The sequence below is a fragment of the Rattus norvegicus genome, chromosome 15 (assembly GCF_021556685.1).
Source record: "Rattus norvegicus strain SHRSP/BbbUtx chromosome 15, alternate assembly SHRSP_T2T, whole genome shotgun sequence".
Classification (NCBI taxonomy): Eukaryota; Metazoa; Chordata; class Mammalia; order Rodentia; family Muridae; genus Rattus; species Rattus norvegicus.
The window spans coordinates 56,194,069-56,217,822 of NC_141548.1; the positions used below are offsets into that span (position 1 = coordinate 56,194,069).

General features: G+C 45.7%; 1 protein-coding gene across 3 annotated transcripts in view; it reads left to right on the forward strand.

The window, feature by feature from the left end:
• The window catches only part of Rubcnl (rubicon like autophagy enhancer), a 37,792-nt gene extending 16,039 nt beyond the window's left edge, over nucleotides 1-21,753 (forward strand). The window contains exons 3-15 of one of the 3 annotated variants that reach the window (XM_087585394.1): nucleotides 2,449-3,081; nucleotides 5,082-5,161; nucleotides 5,636-5,837; nucleotides 8,018-8,119; nucleotides 8,536-8,596; nucleotides 10,569-10,704; nucleotides 12,123-12,268; nucleotides 13,871-13,935; nucleotides 16,386-16,624; nucleotides 16,921-16,982; nucleotides 18,343-18,496; nucleotides 18,898-18,988; nucleotides 20,750-21,753. In XM_087585394.1, coding sequence (XP_087441520.1) covers nucleotides 2,481-3,081; nucleotides 5,082-5,161; nucleotides 5,636-5,837; nucleotides 8,018-8,119; nucleotides 8,536-8,596; nucleotides 10,569-10,704; nucleotides 12,123-12,268; nucleotides 13,871-13,935; nucleotides 16,386-16,624; nucleotides 16,921-16,982; nucleotides 18,343-18,496; nucleotides 18,898-18,988; nucleotides 20,750-20,856 — 2,046 coding nt within the window. In that variant the 5' untranslated portion in view covers nucleotides 2,449-2,480 and the 3' untranslated portion in view covers nucleotides 20,857-21,753. The remainder of the gene's footprint in view (nucleotides 1-2,448; nucleotides 3,082-5,081; nucleotides 5,162-5,635; nucleotides 5,838-8,017; nucleotides 8,120-8,535; nucleotides 8,597-10,568; nucleotides 10,705-12,122; nucleotides 12,269-13,870; nucleotides 13,936-16,385; nucleotides 16,625-16,920; nucleotides 16,983-18,342; nucleotides 18,497-18,897; nucleotides 18,989-20,749) is intronic. The other 2 variants (NM_001447077.1, XR_015637941.1) reach the window with 2 other exon arrangements.
• Nucleotides 21,754-23,754: the final 2,001 nt, after the last annotated feature.

Genomic DNA, 23,754 nt, shown 5'->3' on the forward strand with positions numbered 1-23,754 from the left:
GGACCTCCAAATAAGTCACAGAAATAGAAAGAATTCTTAGAACGATTTTCACATGTAGTTTCTTTTGGTGTATTTGAATGCATATCTTAATATCAACATTGGCGAGAAAAATGTTCCTATCTTTTTGAGGCATGTGTTCACTTCTACTGTCCCAGTAATTGGACAACTACATTTACCAAAGAAGGCTTTCATCTCTTGACTTTATTTCCAATTTATTGGTTATGTTCATCTGCTCCATAAGCATGTATTGATATCTTACATGCAACCAAAGACACAGGGATATGATGTGGCAAAGCACAGATAAAACCATTGAGTTTATAGTAGGGCAGAAGACTCATTGGAAGGAACTGGAAAGAATCAGGAAGTGAGTTTTCTGTGAGGAAAATTGAACAGAGTGACATAGTAGGGAGAGATCGGGGACTTGCCTTTAAGTAGGAGACACTTCCTTAAGTAATTCACGGACTAAGGCATGCATAACAAGAGAGGGCCAGGCTACATTCACTTGGAGAGGAGCGCTTTAGGCTAGAGGTGAGCCACAGCCTTTAGGGTGGTGAAAACAAGAGTCCAAGAGCTTCTTGTGTTGTTGTGGCTGAGAAAAGATAAATGAGAGATCTTCAGGGTCAGGACCACGTCAAGCTTTAAGGACATGGTAAGGAGTGAAGCCACTGGGGTTTGACTGGGGGAATGAGATGTCAGTTTAGGTTTGTAAAGGGTCTCTTTGAATGCCTGAGATTGTGGATGGGTAAGGCAGAAGGAGAAAGACTGCTTTCTACTGTGATGTCTGTATCCAAGAGGAAGAAGACAGTAGCTTAGAGGAATGCGCTGGTTCTAACCTTGCAGAGGGATAAAAGATGGAGATCCAGGAAAGAGCACAGGGTTACACATGGCTCCTATATCTTAGGCTCAGAAATATTCTTCCTGGGATAGGGAAGGTAGGGGAGGAGCAGATTTGGGGTGTGTCTCAGAGTCTGATTTAGGCGTATTAAATTGAGAGTTACTGGGAAATGTCAAGTAGATAATTTGGTAGACTGACCTGGAGTCTGGGGTTGTAGGGAAGTCATGTAGAAAGGTGTGTGTGGGAGAGTCAGCTCCACACAGCGGGATTTAAACCTCTAGAGCCAACTCTCATGGTCACGTACACCTGCATGTGGTGCTCTTTCCTGTCAACTGGATTGGACAGGACAAAGCCCTGGGTAGGTCTATGACACACTCTTCATAAAGGATTAGATCTTGAGGGTTTTCACTGAATCCGTGGATTAACCCTCAGATGGATTCAAAATTTGGGTTGATTATGGGAAGATGGTGTTGGTTGAGAGAAGCAGGAGACTGAAGGTTTGCCTGTGAAAGGCATGTCCTGCCCAGGGTCTTGTCTTTGCCACATACTTCCACAGCCATGATGTGCTGGGTCACTCCACCCCGTGACATGAATCATGTGACCAAGGACTGAAGTTTCTTTTATCTCAGGTATTTGGTCACAAGGACAGAAAGCTAATCCCATATGCTGTGGCACTCTTCACCTGGGACAAGCTTGCCCAGATGGACTGCATCTGTGTGAAGGCTGACTTGGATGGACTCTTTCTCACTGCTCTCAAAGATGGATGATAAAAAAAATGTTTGCTGGGACTAGAGAGATCATGGCAAAGGGCTTCTCAACATTTCAACCATCGTTGCATCGACTACAGCTGAAATCAGTCAGAACCATTTAAAAGATGAGTTCTAGATTCATAGCATTGTTTTAAAAAATATTGGCAGCTAGTGCTAAATTCTGATAGGTCCTGGATGTTCAGGTTAAGGTGTGTGGCTTGGCACAGAGGGTCTAGTGGCTGTCTTCTTCCACTCTATTGCTCGCTTTGCTGTAATGCTAGAGTGAACCCCACATAAGGTGATGTAAACGTGTCTTTACTTTCACATGGCAATGCCCATTGTTGATTTGACAGGTAATTTTATCATAACGCTTTTGATATATTGCTATTTTCATTACGAGGTTGATCTTTGTGGCCTTTTCAATTAAGTTCACACTTGTAAAAATGTTTTTTAAAAAGATTTATTTATTTTTTATATATAAGTACACTGTTGCTATTTTCAGACACACCAGAAGAGGGCATCAGATGGTTGTGAGCCACCATGTGGTTGATGGGATTTGAACTCAGGACCTCTGGAAGAGCAGTTAGTGCTCTTAAACACAGAGCTCTCCAGCCCATAAAAATGTTTCTAATTCTTGCATCAAACTCTCTAGGCTTACAGCTAGTGGTTTGCTTTGTTTTGTTTCTGGGTCTGATTGATTGATTGATTGATTGATTGATTGATTATTACTTGCACATAGTATGAGATACAAAGAAATGATGTTTGTTTTTGTTTTGTTTTGTTTTTTGTTTCTTGACAATAATATATAACCAAAAACCATGACTGGACTTTTTATTTACCTGGAATGATTCTTGCTCATTGCAGATAAACTTATCAGACCTCTAGCTGGCCATGTGATGAATTCAAGGATCACACCCAGTGGTACAACGGCCATTGGAGAACTGAGTTTTGAGCACGTTCACTCCACACCTGGAAAGATGGTGTCCCAATCCACAGGCCAGCAAGACTATCCTATGGACTCCTGTGAAAGGACCAGCCATGCCTTTCAGGACGCTGATGGCTTGCCCAGTGTCCTGGACACTGACCAACCTGCTTGCCAGTTAGATGTGAGACTCGTAAGACACAAAGCTTCCTGGATCAACCCACTGTGTGTGCAGCAGCCACTTCGAGAATCAGGCCTCCAAAGACCAACGGCGCAGAACAGTGAGAACCACGTGGTCGTGGACACTCCCTCTCCCTCGGACCTTTCGATATTGCCCCAGAGGGACTCCCTGGCTGAGATGTCATTGTCTGAGAATACTGCTGATGTCATCTGCAACAGCTCTGCTTATTGCTCCTGGGGAGAGAAGGGTGACTTCTTCCTGGCTACAGAAGAGCAAGAGGCTCATCCTCAGCAGAAGTCTCTGCTCAAAAACCCCAAGGCTGTGGCCACTTCCCCATTCTCTAAGGCCAGTGTCCATTCTGAGTCTCCTCATTTGACAGCTTCTACGGATGATGGTAACTTTATCTGGTGACTTCCTTTATACTTCTCCATGTATGTGTTTGTCTGGGCTGACTTACCTATTGTCTTTGCCATGAGAAATGAAGTTCATGGTCTTCAACCTTGACCCAAAACCAATGTGTGAGCTCATTTCATGTTAGCACCATCCCAACTCAAGGCAGGAGACCAAGGGATAACGGGTTTGGGCACCACTCTGCTTTATCTTGCCTTTTCCTCTATGTTCAAGTCTTTCCCAGCTTCCTGTTTTTGTTTAAGAAGACAAACCAGCAATTTAGTTTCATCCACAGTGGCCTTCTAGTTACAGTGGCAGGGTTGTTGGCAGAGATGGTGAATGGCCCCCACAGTCATTCCCCCAAAATGTTTATCAACCCCAGACAAGAGGTCCCCGGTTTTCCATGTCAGATTGACTTTGTTCAATGGGAGTATCAGGGTGACACTTCCTGCATTTGTCTGCCCTCTGATAACCCACAGCTTCCCGGACATTGGCAGCATCTCTTAATTTATCCGGTCAGGATGACATAGCTCTTCCGACCATCATGAGATCTCACTTCCTTCCCGGACTGCAGTCAGCAGTTAATGTGATAGGAACTACTCGAGTTGGTGTTGCTTATTGCCAGTGAGTGGTGGGTGAGAGTGTAAGAATGACTGTCTCAGCATAGTGGTCTGAGCCTCACTGGACGGAGCTCTGTTTGCTTTCAGATGACTTTGTGGTTGCAACAGGAAGTTCGGGGCCGATCGTCACCAGCTGAGAAAGTAATCCTGTAATTATTTTTTTAAAGAATTGTTTATTTGATGTATTTGAGTACATTGTAGTTGTCTCCAGACACACTGGAAGAAAACATCAGATCCCATTACAGATGGTTGTGAGCCACCATTTGTTTGCTGGGAACAATCCAGCAAACCGATCCAATGGAAGAGCAGTCAGTGCTCTTAACCACTGAGCAATCTTCCAGCCCAGATCCTATAATTCTGAGGGCTGCCTTCCCATCTCTCATGACCTCTTCCCACCATCTTTGCCCCACTGGCCTCTCCTTTCTGGTTTTCTGAGGCTATCTCTCAGTCACTCCATTAGTGTTCTGGAGAAATGATGGACAGTAGGCTGTGTCTACAGGCCTTGTCATCAGAAGGCTCTTTCCGATTTCATGACCTGTATCTTTCTAGAGCTATGCAGTTTTTTCTTTCCCCTGATAGTCTTGAAGACTTGTACCCTATGATTTGTTTTGCTTAATTAATCTTTAGGTTTATTTTTGTTGTGTTTTATAAAAAAGAAAGGGAAGCCAGAGATATGTTTGTGGAGATGCGGTATGGTGTGGGGGAAGGGGATGCCTCTGCGGGCTCATGCTGAGGCATTCCTTCCCCATAAGGTACCAGCCACTCAATGGTATAGTATAGAATAATGGAGTGTATTTAGGGCACGGGGAGGGGAGTTGAGGGGGTAGTAGAGACAGAAAAAGGCAGAGAGGGAGAGAGGGGTAGGGGAGTGGGGAGAGTAGGGACAGGGAAGAGAGGAAGGGAATAAGAAGAACAAGAACAAGAGAGAGAGAAAGAGAGAGAGAGAGAGAGAGAGAGAGAGAGAGAGAGAGAGAGAGAGAGGGGAGGGGGGCAAGCAGCCCCTTTTATAGTGGGTTGGGCATACCTGGCTGTTGCCAGGTAACTGTGGGGCCCAGCCTAGCAGGAAAGCCAACAATTTTCCCATTGTTTTCTTTTGTCCTGTGTGTGCTCACCTGTGTGCCTGTGTATGTGGAGACCAGAAGTCAATGTCACATATCTTCCTCTGCCATTCTCTGTCCTCCTCCTCTTGGAGGCAGAGTCTCTCACTGAATCTGGGGTTCACTAAGTTTCTAACCCAGCTGGCCAACAAGCCCCAGGCGTCCTCCCGTCTCCACCTCTGCGGTACTGAGGTGACGAGTGCCTGAAGCAGTAGGAGAGTGACCAGGGAGCACTATTGACTGAGCCATCTCCTTTCTCCATTTTCAATGCCTGACTGTGTTGGCAGGTGATGCTCAGAGCAGCAGGAGCCATTCTTGGAATTTCTTCCCACTGGAGACATTCATTCTGCCTGCTGACATGGAAAAGGTGAGGGCCTGAGTCTCTTGATGCCGCTCGATGTGACTGCGGAAACCCCTGCGATGAGGCTCAGCCAAAGGGTTCTTTTCAGTATTTGATGGACGCCGCCAGGAGCACTAAATTGAGACATTTTGAGGCACGGTGTGCTCAGCCGTCCACGACTGAGGAGCTCTGTCAGGTGCTGGGCTCCACCTACCGAGGGTTTTCCAGCACAAGAAATGCAACTCGGTGGCAGGGGATGGGGCCAGCAGTAGCTCGCCTTGCATATATGATGTTAAGTTTAATCCCCATTCCTGGAAAGAAATTAATTCCATTTGGTATATCTGTGTCTCTGGATGTATTTTTCATCATAATCTAGTTAGATCAAGTTGTATTTATCCTTATTTGTGCCACCTAAGTGGCATTTCTCCAGTTTTGCAATCTAATCCATCCTCCGAAGGAAAGTTGAGTGCACTCATTTTTTAATTGACTTTCCCCCCGTAGGAAAACGTCCACTTTTATGCTGCAGACTTGATCATCTCAGTAATAGAGAATTTGAAGTGCAGTCTTCTGAGTCAACAGCAGCCAGGGAGTTCGGGCACAGAAGAGGCCAGCAGGTCATGTGGGACTGGAGCAGAAGTGACCTTTCATACCCATGCAAAGCAGGAGCCAGACCCCTCCGCTTCTTCACACACTGGCTGTGAAGGCAAGTCGGGCAAACGCTTGAATGCTGAATGCTGTGATCTCAGCGCAGGCTGTCTCCTCTGTCCAGTCTTGAAAGAGGGACGTTTTCCATCCTTTGAAGACGCAATCCATGGCTACATGAATCCCAGGATAGTCATGAATGTGACTCAGTTTAGAGCGAGAAACTAACTTAGAACGTTATGAGGTGTGTGTGTGTGTGTGTGTGTGTGTGTGTGTGTGTGTGTGTGTGTGTGAGATGTGCTATTTTCAGTGATTTTAATTTTGAGGGTCTTTGGTGTGCTTTTGTTAGTGATAAGGTGACTTTGCAGGTGAAAAGGCTTAGCACATGGGAGTGAATGATCTCCAGCAAGGCAGCCATTTTCTTTTGCCCTGTCATTGCTGCTCATGCTCTGTCCTTGGCCAGCCCTGGAGTTCTTGCTTTGCTTTTCCTTGGATTTTATTCTTCCGTTTCCAGGTTGCTGCTGTCTTCTGTCTTGCTTCATTTTCCACCCCACAGTGTTCTCCCACTTCTCCTTCCACATTGTTTTCTTTGCCCAAGGCGTCCACCTCCATCCCTTTTTGCAAATAATGAACCTGCCTGTTCTTGGTGATGGCTGGGACTTGGTGGTGGTAAGACACTCTCCCAGAGCAGAAGCCCTGCAGCTGGGGCCACGGAAGTGAGAGGGATGACACCATGGCAGACATGAGGGTCCAGCCCAGTCACTAAGCAGGGCACCTGGGAACCCAGGGAGTTCCTTCTGGAGGAAAGGCCACCAAAGCCGGCAGGGAAGGACCATTAGCTTTCTGAAAGCCAGTCCCGTGCTCAGCCTCAACACCCAGGTTTTCTTTTTGGCAGATTTTACCTCCATCAGTAAGCTGATACTCCATCCTCTAAGCTGATACTTCTCCTCTCCCTCTGAGAAACCTGGATTTCCAGCCCTGAACCTCTCTCTCCTCCAAGTGTCTTTCTATGTGGCTGGTACCCTTCAAACTTGCCCACTTGCTGGGTTCCCAGATCCTCTGATGTAAAACTCAATATTTCTTTATAGCTTAAAGAAATGTTCTCCATTGCTGGTAAACTCCTATCTCCAGCTTCCAGATGGGTTAGGTTAACTTCTAATTAACATATCTGCATTATGCATCTAATAATAGTGCTTCTCAACCCATGGTGTGTGTGTGTGTGTGTGTGTGTGTGTGTGTGTCTGTCTGTCTGTCTGTCTGTCTGTCTGTCCATACACATACAGCTTGGCTTCCTTGCCCTTTTGTCTGTACAGATTCTGTGGGACAATAAGACCACATTCACGTGTTCTAGGTGGACGTGAACTTTGGAGGGACGTGACTTAACCCAGTATCACTGTGCATTCCATACCATGCATCTGATGGGAAGGCTGCCTTTATCTTTTCTTCTCTTTTTTTCTTCTCTTTTCTTTTCTTCTTTTCTTTTCTTTTTTAAGTCTTCTTTAATTTTATTTTAAACTTTGTATTATAATGGGAAAAATATTAAAACATAAAAAGTAAACATCGTATCAGCCTATTTGCCTGATATATATATTTTAGTGAAGGAGAGAACCTAAACTAGTTTCCTTCAGCTGTCAATCCTTGGAGCTGCAGCTTTAGCTCCCCCCGCCCCATACCTGTGAGTTGGGAGCTATGCATTCTCTCCCCCTTCCTCCTCCTCTTCCTCTTCCTTCTCCTCTCTGCCTTCCTCTTCCTCATCGTCTTCCTCCTTCTCCTCTTCTTCAGACCAGTTTGAACATACCATTTTGCTTATGCTGGTATTCATGCATATGTGTTTAAACAGGTGTGTGCTTGTTCATGTAAGAATGAGGGTACAAGTGTGTGGGCATGTGTGTGCTCCTGTGTACATCCACATGTGTCTGTGTGTGAGCATATGGGGGGGGGGAGAGGACGATTACCAGGAATTGTCTCTTGTCCCTTGTTTTTGACTTTGAGACAAGTTCTTTCACAAGTTCAAACTCTGGCTAGAATAGGCTGACTCCGGTGAGCTCCCAGGATCCACCTGCTCCTGCTTTTCGTGTTGGGATTACAAGGACAAACTTATCAGGATCAGCCATTTTCTGTCAGTTCTGGGAGCTGAACTCAGGTCTCGTGCTTGCACAGCACATGCTCTACTGACTGATCCATTTCTTCAGCCCCAGCCTCGATTCTTGATCATGAAATCGGTCTTCCTTCTCTCTTTAGGTTGCGCTGCACTCCAGGTCAGCCCAGTGGCTGAGGCACTTTCTTACTGTCCTGTGGCGATAGAGGCCTGCACACTTGACTTGAACAAATTGGTCATATTAGGTGAGACTTAGAACCTCCTCCCATTCATCTCCCTCACATAACCACCCACACACCAGCAGACAACACAGCCAAGGCCATGTTGGGGACTTTTGAGGAAACCTCTCCTAAGAAGAGGTTATGTCCCTGCTACTCAAAGGAAATGTTTTCCTTGTCTCTGATGTCTGATAATTGGTCTTCTCACCTGTAGAACTGAACAAAAATGCAGACGTCCATTAGATCAGCTCTGTGGTTCTGATGTGATATTTTGATGAGGTCTATATGAACTCCCATCTCGGGGGGTTACCTGGAGTCTCATACTGTTGCTTGTGGTTATCTGGACATTGCAGGTTCCCTGAGTGCTGGGGTCTCTATCTTTGTATTCTTATGAGTGAGGCAGGCTAAGAGACCCTACCACCCTTTCTTTCCTTTTCCCACAGAACTTGGGAAATCCAATGACCTCACGGAAGGCTGCAGAGGCTCCTATAGCTCTTCAGAGAGGTATGTGCCTTCTTGTGTGTAGACCCCTGGGGCTTTCATATTGCAGCCTGGTTAGCCACAAATGGGGATCCTTGATGGCCAGTGTTAACGGTCAGCTTGACGGAATCCAGAGTACAGAAGAGTTGGGCCCCTCAGTTGGGGATTATTTTGACTACGTTAATTGATGTGGAAAGACCCATCTTTATTGTGGGTGAGACCATCCTCATGGCAGGGAAGGAAACCTGGACGAGATGAGTGGAGAAAGGCAGAGCACTCTGTATTCATTGAGCAATGTCGTATTATCATTGTTCCCTTCTGATTACTGTGTAATGCGACCAGCTACGTCAAGCTCCCGCCTCTGTGTCTCCACCTCACGTGATGACTATCCTTGGAAGAATGAGCTGAAGTAAATCTCTTCTGATATTGCTAGGAGACACCATTTCACAGCAAACTTCCTGATCCTCTGACTCTAACAATCTTTCAGGCCCCTCTTCTGCACTGCTCCCATAACATGTGGGAGCCTTACATGTGGGAGTGTGTTGTAGATGTGTTCATTGAGTCTGGGCTCCACAGCTCTGCATTCTGATTGGTTGTGGTTTCCTATGGTGGTCTCTGTGGCAAAGAGAAGTATCTTTGATGAGGAGACAAATGTTTATAGACTGTTGCTGGGGACTAGGTTGATGTAGCAAGTTAGTTGTGGAGGGAGGAAATGGTGGGAGAAATGTTGCAATTATAATATCAAAAATGTAAAAATTAGAAAAAAGTAAAATAAATCCTTTCTCCCTTAGGTTATTTTTTGAAGTTTATTTATTATCTTTTTATGTGCATGGATGTTTTGCCCCCAGACTACTTTTGTTAGAGTATTTTATGACAGCAACAGGAAAAGAAACTAATGTAAGACTCACTTAGAAGTTAGTCAGTCACCTCTACAGTAGAAGTTTTGTTGACTATGATAAAATACCAGAGACAACTAACTTACTGAGAGAAAAGGTTTTTGTCTCTTGGTTTTGGAGGCTCAAAGACATGATACGATGAGGTTGAGGTGTGGGTGAGGTGGAGTACCTCGGAATTGCATGGCGGGGTAGAGGATAAGAGGGGATGTTCTCACCACCCCCTGGAGTTACTGCCTCCAGTGACTTACAGACCTGCTAAGTTCTACCCCCCCAAGCTTCCATTGTCTCTGGAAGCCAATTCCTTAACACTCGGATCTTTGGAGGACACTGCCCATATTCAGAGCACAGCACCCCATACTCAGTGAGTGTTACAGTGCATGAAAGGCTGGTGTATATGTCCTCATTTAACCTCAAGGTTATGTGAGTTTTATAAATGTATGTATGCATTTAATTAAACACTTAGATTTATTTTAGGAGTGCTTTATTTGTGTGTATGTATGCGTACCAGGTGCCCATGCAGGTCAGCAGAGGGGCTCTGATCCCCTGGAACTGGAATTATGGATGGTTGTAAGCTACCATGTAGATGTTGGAACCAAACCCTGGTCCTCTGCAAAACCAACAAGTGCTCTTAACTGCTGAGCTAACTCTTCAGCCCCTGTGCATTTATTTTTGAGCCCTGTTTCATACACACGGAAACTAAGGCTTATGAAATGATGTCACAATGTGTTCCCCAACCCCTGTCTTACTATGCAGCTATAGCTGTCTTGGAACTTGCTACATAGACAAGGCTGGCATAGACCTCACAGAGGTCTTTGCCACCCAAGAGCTGAGATTAAAGGATGGGCCATCCTTGAAGCACTGCTAAGCATCAGAAGGATTCGGGCTCTGGTTTTCTCACTTTAGGTTCAGTTCTGTTTTCACCTTACCCTAGGTCTCCGTACCCTTCATAAATAAGAGGCTCTGTTTGCTGATTGAGGGTGAACTCTATTGCATTAGATTCCCAGCTTGCAAATGACTGTCAGTCTCATATAATGGTTTCCTCAAAGACCCTGATTATATTTATGCACAGCCGTCCAGCTTTCATTTCTCTCGTGTTTCAGTGCAACTTGCAAGTCGAATCTCAGTCTTGCTGGGCTCTTAGCCAGAGAGTTGTTCCGAGGGTTCTATAAGTACTGGATGCTGTCAGAAGAAGTCACTCGTCAGCCTCCAGGCTCCCTGATCCCCGCTAGCTCAGGAGTAAGTATGGAAGTCGGTTGATATGGAATGGAATGTTCCTAACTTCTCACTGGCCTGTTCGTTCAAATATGTGTTTCCTTGTCTGGCTTATAGGTGTTTAGGAGGTCTCAAAATGGAGACGAGCAGTCATTCAACATCAAGAGATGTATTTAACAATCCATACCATGTTGCTATTGCTTTGAGAAAAGGTCATATAGCACAGGCTGGTCTCTAACTCAGAGAATCCTCTTGCTCAGGCCTGCCTAGTGCTGGGATTGCAGGCCTGCTAAAAGGTTGCAGTTCTCCCAAGTCTCCCAAGGTGATATCTCACTTTCCCTCTTATTACTATTATTTTAATGTACTGGGCTCGGATCTGATCAGGGCAAGGCAATAATAGTAAAGTAAATGTCACCTGGCTGACAGATAGGAAAGCATACAAGACTTTGCTTCCAGGATACGCTGTCCTCGAAGAATGCTAAACACTCCTCCAGTGGTAGCAAATGCTAAAAGAAGAGTTGAAAAAAAAATCACTCTGGAAGGGCCAGAGTGGGCAGGCATCTAATTCTGTCAGAGGAACTTAGGGAAGCCGACTTGAGAGCTTAGCCCTGAGCCAGGTGTGAGTCAGGCAGTGCTGGGGCAGATACAGTCTGTGGGGAAGCATTCTGAGCGGGAGCTGTCGGGACACAAATGGAGGAGGTCTGGAAGCCAGATGAATGAGAAACGTAACTGTGGTTGGACAAAGTGTGTGTGTGTGTGTGTGTGTGTGTGTGTGTGTGTGTGTGTGTGTGTGTTGGCGGAGGATTCATGGGAACAGGCTTGAATGATAGTGGCCAAATTGTGGAGGTTTCGGGATACTGATTGGGAGAGTTTGGGTTTTAAATGACGATAGGAAAATGTAAGCTTTCACTATAAGCGGTTGTTTTGTAAGCCAAGGTTCTAAGAGACCACAGCAAAGCTCTGATAGGCGGCTGCTTTAGGCACCAGATGCTGCTTATTTTCACGGAGTGTCCCTGGTCAAAAAGCCCTTCTCATCACATGGGAATTTGGGAAACAAATGAGCTAAAAAATACTAAAAACAACAACAACAACCAAAAAACAAAAACGAAAACCCAGCAGGCTCAGGTTCAGTAGGTAAGAGTGGGGCTGCTCTGTCTGAGTATAGAGGTCTCAGCACCTACATCAGACAGCTCACAACTGCATATAACTCCAGCTCCAGGGGATCTGACACCCTCTTCTCAGACGCCACATAAACAATCATTCAGAAATAAAAACTAGTAGTCTCAGTGGGAAGTCTTGTGCCAAGACCTTTAGCTCAGCTAAAAACAGTTTCCATTTCTGGTGGTAAAGTTCAATGAGAAACACACTTAGAGTCCTTTTCAGGCAAACCTCTATATTGTGCCTTCTGAGGTTAGCCCTGACTCCTCTCATGGGTCATTCAGGTTGGGGAAGAAGAACAAGCTGAGGAAGAGCTTGACTCCAGTGTGGATACAGCACGGGAAGTCATGCTTAAGTCCAGGGTCCCAGGGACTGAAGACTGGGTGCCCCCTCCATGCCAAATCATACTTACTGTTCACCCGCCAGTCAAGTAAGTACGAGTGCTGCCTGGAACCCCAGGTTCCACTTGGGATGTGTTGTGATGGGTTTGCCTGATCCCCATGGAAACAGATGAAGAAAGAACCATTCGCCGAGGGACCAAGGCAAATGTGTTTCTGGCTTAGTTTCCTTGGCACTCTATTGTGGGCGTGTAAGTACTCGTTAAAGTGTAACTCTGTGTCCTACTCAGGGTTTCTATTCCTGCACAAAACATCATGACCAAGAAGCAAGTTGGGGAGGAAAGGGTGTATTCAGCTTACACTTCCACACTGCTGTTCATCACCAAAGGGAGTCAGGACTGGAACTCGCACAGGGCAAGAACTTGAAGGCAGGGGCTGATGCAGAGGCCATGGAGGGGTGCAGCTTACTGGCTTGCTCCCCCTGGCTTGTTCAGCTTGCTTTCTTATAGAAGAACCCAAGACTACCAGCCCAGGGATGGCACCACCCACAATGGATTGGGTCCTCCCCACTTGATCACTAATTGAGAAAATGCCTTACAGCTGGATTTCATGGCATTTCCTCAAGGGAGGCCCCTTTCTCGGTGATAACTCCAGCTTGTGTCAAGTTGACACACAAAACCAGCCAGTACACTCTGTCCCCCCAGTTATGAGCATTACATAGCAGTTGTAGATTAAAAAGGCGTAAGAGAATTTTTAAGTGGCTAACACTGAAACAGAAATCAAATACAATGATTTAAAATGACGAGATCACTCTAAATCTATTTTCCAAACTAGTTAGTGCGCAGTAAAACAAAATTAGTGCATAAAAGTTTTAAAAGAAGACTTTAACTTCAAGGAGATTACCTGCCATTGAGAAATGTAACAGGATGCAAATAAAAATCTTTATTCTGTGAAACCACAGAAGCTCAGAGACAACTAAAATTATGAAAGAAAGAACTAAATTTCTACAGTACGTGTGTATGGGGCCATACTTATAGTGCATACATAATAGTTTAATTGTAATTGGTTCTGAGAATATGTAATGGGTTACAGGTAAAGATTATAGGCAACATAGTTTAACTATGTGCTGTCTTTGCATTCTCTTGGTCTCTTATGCAAACGGAAGGGTTAGGAAGCCAGGCTTCCTGCACTCCACAGAGGTCTCTTAGGAATCTCTGTCTGCTGTCTTTGCTCTCAGGCTTAACTGATGTCAGGAAGTAGGTTGTGACTGCTTGGGCAGAACTTCTCCTCTAGGCCCTGAGCCGAATTATTCTCATTGTATAGGATATTTTTCCCCCTCAAGTTTCCCAGAATCCTCTAAGATATATGAGATTTAACATGTCTGTTTTTTAAACCTTGGCAATTTTTGTTGACATTGAACCACAAAAAAAATTGAAATTTACCACTTTACCCATAACTCTAGGTCACTGTTGAAACCAGGGCACAGCTTTTGCCAGAGTACTCCTCCTCAAGAGGATTTGATAACTTTGTCTCACATCCATTTAAGTATAAATTTTTCTTAACAAGAAAGGATGACAGAATTAAAGTCCCTAAGCCAAGAAACACAGCACGATGTCCACTGCATTTCTATTAGAGGAAAACACTGTAACTAACCAGTTCTGAAATGTGTAACAGTCGACATTCTCTGTCCTCAGGAGGGACATAGCAGTCGTGGCCCAGAATTTCTTCTGTGCTGGATGTGGGACTCCCATACAACCCAGTGAGTACAGGTCCTGTATTGCTTGTCGCATGATAACAGTGTGAGGATCGGCACAGCTGGACTGTTTGTTGCTCTAGTGTGAGATCATCTTCTTGGTGTGTGTGCTGTGAAGGATTTGTGGAGGTGGCCCTGTATTTCACAATAACATACAAAGCAAGCAGAGCCAGCATCCTGGCTGCTTCTCCACCGGGCACTTGGAGAATCCAACCATTCCTGATTTAAGTGGTTGAACCTATTGTTTCCTCTTCCCAGAATGCCCTCCAGGTGACTTCCTTCCCTGCCACTCTCAGTTTTCTTCACATCTTTATCCTCTTTTCTCCCCACTCTTCTTCCCCTCCCCTTTTCCTGGAGTCTTCCGTGGTTGCCTTGTGGAACATGCCCATCTGGCCACAGTTGCGTGTATGCTTCATGGCGTCCATCCCTAGACTACTCTTAGTTGTATTACAGATCATCTGTCTCCATCACCAAACCATCAATCCCAGGAAGGCAGAAGCGTTGTTGAATTCACTGTTCAGCATCATCATCCCCTACAGCTATGGTTGCTTGTAATGGTCCTCTAGGCACATTCACAGGGTAAACAAATGTCTCTTGGCAAGACTTCTCAGAGAGTTGAGGACGTGGTGACTCATTTATGAGATGGCCAAGGTCCTGCAAACTAGTCTCCCCCAAGAGACACCATGCAAGATTTTCAGCTGAGCCTGGGGGCTGCTTGTTCTCCAGAGAAGACGTCTATTTCAAGACATTAAAACTGAAAGCAGAACCAGCCAGGGCTTCCCCTATCTCACTACACATTAGTGACAATCACAGTGAGTCCTGAGACTCATTTTCCCAGCTAGCCTAGCAAGAGGCGGGTCTGTTGGTTAATCTGTACACCCTAATGCCACCCTAAATGCCAGATGATGAGTCAGAAACCACATAGACACGACCGACTCCACCAGAGTTAAGTACCTTCCGGAGTTCTTTCCCCGTCAGTACAGCAGGGGATCTTGCGGGTCTAACCCTCATGGAATCTGCTCCCATCTTTTAGTCTGTCGACGTGGTCTTAGGAAGAGGAATGAGCATGATTTATTCTGTCCTGATGATAGCACAGAGGGCATTTGATGAAGTTGGTGGATGAGTGAATGAGTGGACCTGAGATGGTGGAGACTTTGATGCTGGGAAAGGTGAATTATATCAGTGTCTACAGTGGATTTCAACTGAGCTTACCTGCTCTCTGCCTCTGTGACCTAGCTCACTGCCTGTTTGTCCCTACTATGAGCTTGACCTCACTGTCCCGTTTTCCTCAATGAAAGAGGGAACTATAAGTTCCTAAGTCATAGAATTAGAATCTTAGGATGACATTAACCATTCACCAGCTTGGGAAACAGACTAAGTGCCCAGTGAAGACTTATTCCTGATATTCTTCAAGGCATTGTTTGGAAAATGGTCATCTGTACCTACAGTGTACTAGGGTTGAAGTCACTGCCTTCCCCTATGTTGTCCTTTCTCACCACGAATCTACCGACATAAGAACGAATCACACCCTGCAATACCTCAATTACAAAGAGATGAAAGTCAGGCCGGGAACGATAAAGACTTGGTCCTGTCATGCTGATGCTGAGGGGACGGTTGCCCGGGAGATTTGGGACTGGGATGTTTTCCTTCTTAGCCCAGGCAGAGAAGACACAGAATTAACACTTTCATCCTGCATCTTTTGTCCATCAGAAAAGTTTATTAGAGAAACTCCAGGAGCACCATGTGTTTGTTTTATTAGCAAATTCAACAGTGCAAGAGCAAATAATTTTCCCCATGCTGCAGAGATGTGAATCATTAGCTCTTTGGGGGGTCTAGGGTTTAGCGCTCTCTCTCTCTCTCTCTCTCTCTCTCTCTCTCTCAGGTATTCACTCTTTCTGTCTCTTATACATACATACATACATACATACACACACATCTCTCTCTCTCTTACACACACACACACACACACACACACACACACACACACACACACACAAAACCTCTTTTGGAGGCTACATCCTGACATTGTGTATGCCCTACTTTAGAATATGCTCTTCGTATGTGGGCTATCCCTGCATCCAGTTCTGTGCTGCTGCACTTTGTTATCCTGAGTTTCTGAGCTGTTGTTGGAGTTCCTGTCAGTATCAGGTAGCATCTGCACAGTCGGCTAGATGCCTAGCCCCTACATGGGATGGTCTTGCTGCACTGCAGTTCACTTTGGTGTCCAGGAGTGTTTGGAGGATTCTGTTTCTCTGGGATCTGTCTTACCACAGCAAACCACAAATGGCCCCAGGTGAAACCCTCAGGTCACTGCCAGAGCTGTGCTGCCTGGCAGCTGAATCTGCCTTTAGCAGGGCGGACATTTATCCAAGTCTGAACCTTGCATAGGAATGGGGAGGTGGCCTAGGGTAGATCTTAGCATCATGAACATGGTGTCACCCTCCTGCTCTCTACAGAGTTTGTGAAGCGGCTCCGATACTGTGAGTACCTCGGGAAGTACTTCTGTGACAGATGCCACTCATCTGCAGAGTCCTGTATCCCTGCTCGGATCCTGCTGATGTGGGACTTCAGGAAGTACCAAGTCAGCGATTTCTCTAAATGGCTACTGGACAGCATATGGCATCAGCCCATCTTCAACCTGTTAAGTGGGCATCACAGCCTCTATGCAAAAGTCAAGGAACTGGATAGGGTGAAGGTGAGCTGAGGCTTCCGTGGAGAAGTGTCCCCAGACCTTTCACAAGGCAGATAGACTGTGGGGTGAATGACCCTAGGGGCTCTCACCTGTCTAGGCTCCTTCCAAGGCCCAACTAAACCTGCGTCCATTCAGGACTCATGTATCCAAGGATTCAGATATGAGCCCTTGCTGAAGAGGTTGTTTGCTTGGAAGTTGTTTTTGCTCGCCAGCACAGTATTTCGAATAACTTTAAGGTTTGCTGGGCACACTGTCTGTGGTCACACATCTCATTCCAAATGGTTGGCTTCTTGCCTTAGGACATCCAGGAGCAACTTTTTCATATCAAGAAGCTGTTGAAGACTTGCAGGTTTGCTGACAGGTACGATTCTCAGCTGGGATTCTCTGTGCCCCTGCCTGGCATAGTCTTCCTGATCCTGGCTCATCCAGTGTCTCTGGCTTCTTAGAACCTTTTATTCTTGACCCCCAACACTGAAACAAACAGACAGAGGTGAGTTAAAAAGAGGGATTGGACAAGGATAAAAGCCAGTACCTCAGCCAGTGGCTACAGTATAGGTATAATGTCAATATAGTAAATACAACACCTCAGCCAGTAGCTATAGTATAGACATAATGTAAATATAGTAAATACGATAGATTGTGACGAAGCCTGTTTTCCTCTCCTGCCTGCTTTGAGCTCGTGGGCATGGAGAGTGGTTCCTCATGTTGCTGCCACCACTGTTCCTCTGCAGAAATTCCATCTCTTACAGGATGCAGTCTCTCACCATCCTCCCATCCCTCTCCTTCCTGCATCCCGTCCCTGGCAGCCAACTTTCCTTCCCCATGGATTTGACCACTCTAAGTACCTCATGGATGTAAAACAGATTATGTGTCTTTTATTACTGGATTATTTTCCTAAGGTCTGTCCACATTGCAGTAGTGTCAGCATGTCCCTTCCTTCTGACGGCTGAATAACATCTGCTGTGTGTGCATATTGATTTTTTTTTAAATCTGCCCATTGAGGGGAAGGGTCTGCCTCTGCTTCTCATGAGTAGTGCTGCTGTAAGGAGTCCCATGGCCTCCCACAGAGGCAGGATGCTGGTCACACTAAGTGAGGGCATGGCTTCATGGCTTCACCAAACTTATACCCTAAGGATGTTCGTATGGGCAGACATTTACCTAAGATAGAAGTTTAAAATAAGAAATTACATAGAAATCTACCAGGTGTTCAGTAATGGGATAATAGCTAAATTTACATCATGTATACATTACCAGATGCAAGTTTATAGATACGGTTTTATATTCATTTGTGTGCATGTGTGTGCACATGTGTTTGTGTACATGTGTGACACTATGCTTCTGTGCATGTGGAGGCCAGAGGTTGATGTTGGGTGTCTCTTCAATTGCTCTCCCCCTTGTTTTGTGAGACACAATCTCTCACTTGGCCTGGAGTTCACTCACCAACTGGCTAGCTCCAGAGAGTTCTGGGGACTCTCTTGTCTCTGCCTCCCCAGCACTGGAATTGCAAGCATGACTTCAGTGCATAGCTCTTTGTGGGGGTGCTGCAGACCTAGACTTGGATTCTCCTCTTGCACTGAAAACACTTTACTGACTGAGCCATCTCCCCAGCCCCAAGAGAGCTCCCCCCCAAGAGAGCTTTTTAACTGAAAAAAACAAAACAAAACAAAACAAAACAACACAAAAAAGCATAGGTGACCTTAGGGACTGTCTCCTCTTGGCAGTGTGCTGAAGGAGTTTGAACAGGTTCCCAGTCATTTGACTGATGAATGCCACATGTTCTCCATGGACGACTTCCTCAGGACCAAGAAAGGACTGTTGGCACCTTTGCTCAAGGACATCCTGAGAGCTTCTCTTGCCCACGTGGACAGCTGTGAGGTATGGGTTCACCTGGGATAGGCTCCCTTTCTAGTGTCGGGATCTAGGAGGAAGGTGTTTCTTTTCATTTGACTCTTCATCACATTCAACCCTGAGCATGGAGAACATTGGTTCACAGCCCCTGATTAGCTAACCAAAGACATCCCACTGGGACTCAAGATGGGATCCTGTAGCTTCTTGGTTTGAATGGCCATGCCCTGTAGAAACCCATTCTTCCCTGAAGTGGCCATTTTGTAGTGTGGTTTCTATTGTTATTGTTATTGTTCTGATCCATTCTTCTAAAGGCTATCATCATAGACATTGAAAAACTGATGCTTCCACAGTTCTGTATAAATGCTAGCTCAGTTTCCCCAGCACAAGAGGCAGTGCCACCTTGTGACCCCAGATGCCTTCTTTTACAGCTGTGCCAGGGAAAGGGCTTCATTTGTGAGTTTTGCCAGAGCACGACTGTCATCTTCCCATTTCAGACCATGACTTGTAGAAGATGTGCAGGTACTGAAATTACTTTGATGATATCAGTCTCATAATCACTTTACTTAATTGCAAAAATTATTTAAGTTTAATAGCTTAATCACAATGTTAACTCAAACTGAATAATACCTCAGTGTCTCAGTTAGGGTTTTATTACTGTAAATAGACCCTGTGACCACTGCAACTTTCATAAAGAACAACATTTAATTGGGGCTGACTTACAGGTTAGAGGTTGAGTCCACTATCACCACGACAGGAAGCGTGGTGGTGTGCAGGCAGACATGGTGTGGGAGGGGCAGCTGAGAGATCTATATCTGGGTCTAAACGAAACAGGAAAAGAGTGGCAGTGGGCCTAGCTTGAGCATCTGAAACCTCAAAGCCCACCCCAATGACAGTGTTTCTTCCAACAAGGCCCCACTTCCTAATAGTGCCACTCCCCGGGGGCCTCTAGGGGCCATTTTCATTCGAACCAGCACAGTCAGTCGCTTCAGTACAGTGATGTCTTTAAAGAGCAGTGATGCAGTGTGTACTTGAAGGTAGATGGGAGGGAGACAGTGCGGTGGGGGCCACAGTGAGGAATATTTTGTAGGATGCAGACAGAGAATGAAATCTCTTGGGGTTTTGGGAGGAGAGGATGGTACCAGTAAGGCCTGTTGCAACCACTGGTTTCAACTATGTTACAATCCCATTCAACATTGAAGGTTAAACCACAGTGGTGGAGTGGACCATACGGCTACCAAAGTCCAAAACATTCACTACTGGCTCTTTGTGTGTATGTGTGTGTGTGTGTGTGTGTGTGTGTGTCTGTCTGTCTGTCTGTCTGTCTGTCTGTGTATGCCAATCGCATGTGTGTGGAGACCAGAGGTCAACCTTGGGTGTCATTTCTCAGGTCCAATCCATGTTGAATTTTGAAACAAAGTCTCCCACTGGTCTAGAACTCACCGATTAGGCTACACTGGCCCACAGTCCCTGTGATCCTCTGGTCTTCAACACCAAGTTACAGACACACATGATCATATTTAGTTTCTTATAGGTTCTGGGGGATTGAACTCAGGTCCTATTTATGAGGCAAACACTTTACCAACTGAGCTATCCCCCAGCACCATTGATTGCCGAGGGACTCCTGTGCTCTCTGATTGTGCTGCATGGGAAGGACTTTGGTGGGGACCCTGCCCTCATCTTTTTTATGTGAACATGATTCTCTTTAGGATACCCTAGTTTTGCAGAACAGGGTCCCCAGAAAAGAGAATTGAATTCCAGGCCAGATGTGACTGAATACCATGGAGATGGGAGGCAGCAGACCTAGACGGGGGGGGGGGGGGGGATATTCAACAAGAAGCCCTGGGCCACTCCTAGAGCTCTGGGCAGCCGTGTAGTTGGCGTTGTTCCAAGTCCACAGAATCCAACCTCTGGATACAGCTGGTGCAGAAAAGAACAGGGCCTTGCATGCAGCTTGGCCCATTTAGAGCCATTTCCAGAGACACAAAGCCACCTTGCAAGAGCCATCATACACTAAGTTAAGGTTAGGGGAACCACCAGTAGTTCTTGGGCTAATCTGGAAGCAAACAGTATCAACCACCTCCATTGGGCTCCTGAGCTCCTAGCTAAGAGCTGTCGAGTAACAGATAATCCTGAGAGTTTTGGCGTGGTTGATTTCTTTCCATAAGACTCGGGCTTCTGGACTTAGGTTTCCTCCCTCCCCATACATATGGGAAGGAGCATCCATATGTATGCGAGAAATTAAGGAGTGCATTTGCTGACCACCAATCTGCTCACTTGCAGGGTGCAGGGCCTGCTTCCACAAACAGTGCTTCCAGTCTTCCAGATGCCCTCGCTGTGCCAGGATCATAGCCCGGAGACAACATTCGGAGAGCTTAACAGGAACATGACAGCCCAAAGTTGTTCCAAACACCTCATGGTGATGCCAAATTGTGTCTGCTCCTGGTAACATTGTTTCAGATGCTAAGTATTTTATAGTAAGAAAAGGACAACCAAAATTCCCCTCTTGTATGTATTTAATGCTTTCAAGGAGTATGGAAGCTTTGTTACTAGGTAAAGGGTTGTTGAGAAAGGTTTGTTTACAAATGTTTGACATTGTTTTGCTGCTGTTGGCTGGTTTTTTTTAAGAAGTCTTTTTTTCATTTACATTGCACTGGGATAGTTTTTTTTAAGTTAAATACAGAACCTATTTTTTTATGAACTGTAACTGACAAGGTGGCTGTTTAACTCTTCCTCCTCCAGAGTTGTTTGGAATGTGAAATGGATTGGTGCCACAAGGGAGCGAAATGCCACCAGAATTCTGTTTGGCCAAGTTTGTGTTAAAGACTACATTGAATGTTGTTTTGCAACTGTGTCAGTTTCCTGTTTTATTCATTCCTCTCTAGATGACAGTTTCAGCCGCCACCCACCAAGGTCCCGGTGAACTGTCATTTGGAGCAGCTGCCTCTAGATGGCACTGTTTGATGAGCGAACGTTCAACCACTTTGTCATCTCTGCCTGTGCTAAAAACCTTGGGAGCCAGAGGGGACAACACCAATCTAGCCCTTCATGATCTAGCTTCCTGGATATAAACAAACAAACAAACAAACAGACAGACAAAATCAGAACATAGAGACTCTGAAAGCTGAGCATGGTGGTGTGCACCTGTAATCCCTGCCTTTAGGAAATAGAGGCAGAAATTAAGACTTTCTGTATGAACATAGAAAACCACACACAACCTGTACTTTTTTTTTTTTTAAATTTTAAAATAACGGAATTTTAAAAACAAGTAAATTTGGGTAAAATAATTTTTTTCTTTTGTTTGGTTTTTGTTTTGTGAGAAAGGGTCTTCTTATGAAGCCCTGACTGACCTTGACTTTGTGTCCCGTCCCTATGTCCTGAGTGCTAGGACTAGAGGTATGCGTCACTACTCCAAGCAAGAAAGTGCTCTTCACAAACAGTGTGATCTCAGCCATCACTTTAAAATCGAGGCATCCCTTAAGATGCACAGGGGTGACTTATCTCACATCTGTGATAAAATACCCACCAGAGCCGTCAGGGAGGAAAAGCTCTGCTGGAGCAGGGAAGAAATGGCAGAGTTCAAGGAGAACATGGTACAGACTCCTTCACACAAAACAGGCAGGAAGCAGAGAGCTAACCCGGTGTGAAGGTGAGCTAGGCCTCCAAAGGCTCACCCTACTGATGTGCTGGCCCCAAAGGTTCCAACCCTCCCAAACAGCAAGTGTCGAAACACAGGAACCTGGGGTGAGCGTGATGGCACTCTGCACATAATCTCTAAGGACCTGGCACTCTGCACATAAACTCTAAGGACCTGGCACTCTGCACATAAACTCTAAGGACCTGGCACTCTGCACATAAACTCTAAGGACCTGGCACTCTGCACATAAACTCTAAGGACCTGGCACTCTGCACATAAACTCTAAGGACCTGGCACTCTGCACATAAACTCTAAGGACCTGGCACTCTGCACATAAACTCTAAGGACCAAGGTTAGTGGATCACGAAACTAATGAAAATCTCTTTCTAATGCTTCTCATGGTTACACATCTTCCTAAAACATATAAGGAGCTTATGTTTCCCCCTTCTCTGTCTCCTGCATATTTTCTCCTACTTGAGGAGACTTAGTGCCTAATCTCTTCCTGGAAAATCTTCAGGCTGACCAGTTCTCAATACTTGGGTATCATGTGGCCTGGCACTCATATGCCCAGTCTGAGCTTCTCAAACAGAAAAGGCAGTCAATAATGTGCCACAGACGGCTCCAGCCCCACCCACCAGAGTCTCCTACGGTCTGTGTTGGGGCAGGGGAAGAAGAGGAGGATGAGGATGAGGAGGATGAGGATGAGGATGAGGATGAGGAGGACAAGGAGGATGGGGAGAACGAGGAGGCCGACTTTCAGTGAGAGAATACTAAGCAGACTGAACCAACAGAGTCTCCCCTCTCTGGACATTCCGTCAGCTGTTTTTGGTATATGCTTCTGGGGGAGGGGTGGCCTGGGTGAGAACAGACTGACATGAGGAAACATGCCCACAGCAGACACACAGGAGAAGAAGACTTGGAAAGCAGAAGACCCAATCTTTTCTCAAGGCTCTCCTAAAGCTTCTGAAGAATTTTTCTTCCCTCCTTTAGGGTTAGTCAGCTTGAAAACAGATAGGATGGTTGATCAGGCCTTGTCCATCAGCAGGGAGCCTGCTGGTGGGAGACAGAAGCTGTTGGGCTTTTGTCTTAAGTCAAGATGGTGAGGAAGAAGCAGGCCATCTTGGAAGTACGCTATCTTTACTACCTAGCCATGTCCTCTCCCTATCTGTCTATCTACTGTTGAGTCTAAATTCTTTGCTCTCAGTAGAAAAAGTCCCTTCCTGAAGCAGAGACCTCATGACTTAACTACCTCTCAGAGGTCCTGTTAATATTGAGATTCACTTAAAAAAAAAAAACAGTTCCACAATTTTGAGCTACATTTGAAGCAAGCTTTAATTAAATACGAGCAGAGAAGATGGACTCTGGCCAGGGCCACCCCTGGGTTTCCAGGGAATGGTCATGAGTCACATTTTGTAGAAGCTTAAAGGGACAAAACTCATAATTCACCCCTTTCCAGTCAGGTCCAACTGGGGGCAAGCATCTGCTCTGACATATTTCCTGCCCTGCCTACGTGTGAACAAGCACATCTGGTGTAGTCAGTTCAAACAAACTGTTAAGGGGAGTGAAAACACATGACTTTTATCTTCCAAGAACTACAGCTCCCAGCCTTGCAGGAAGTTATCTTGTCCTTGGGCGAGTAGGCTCACGGGTT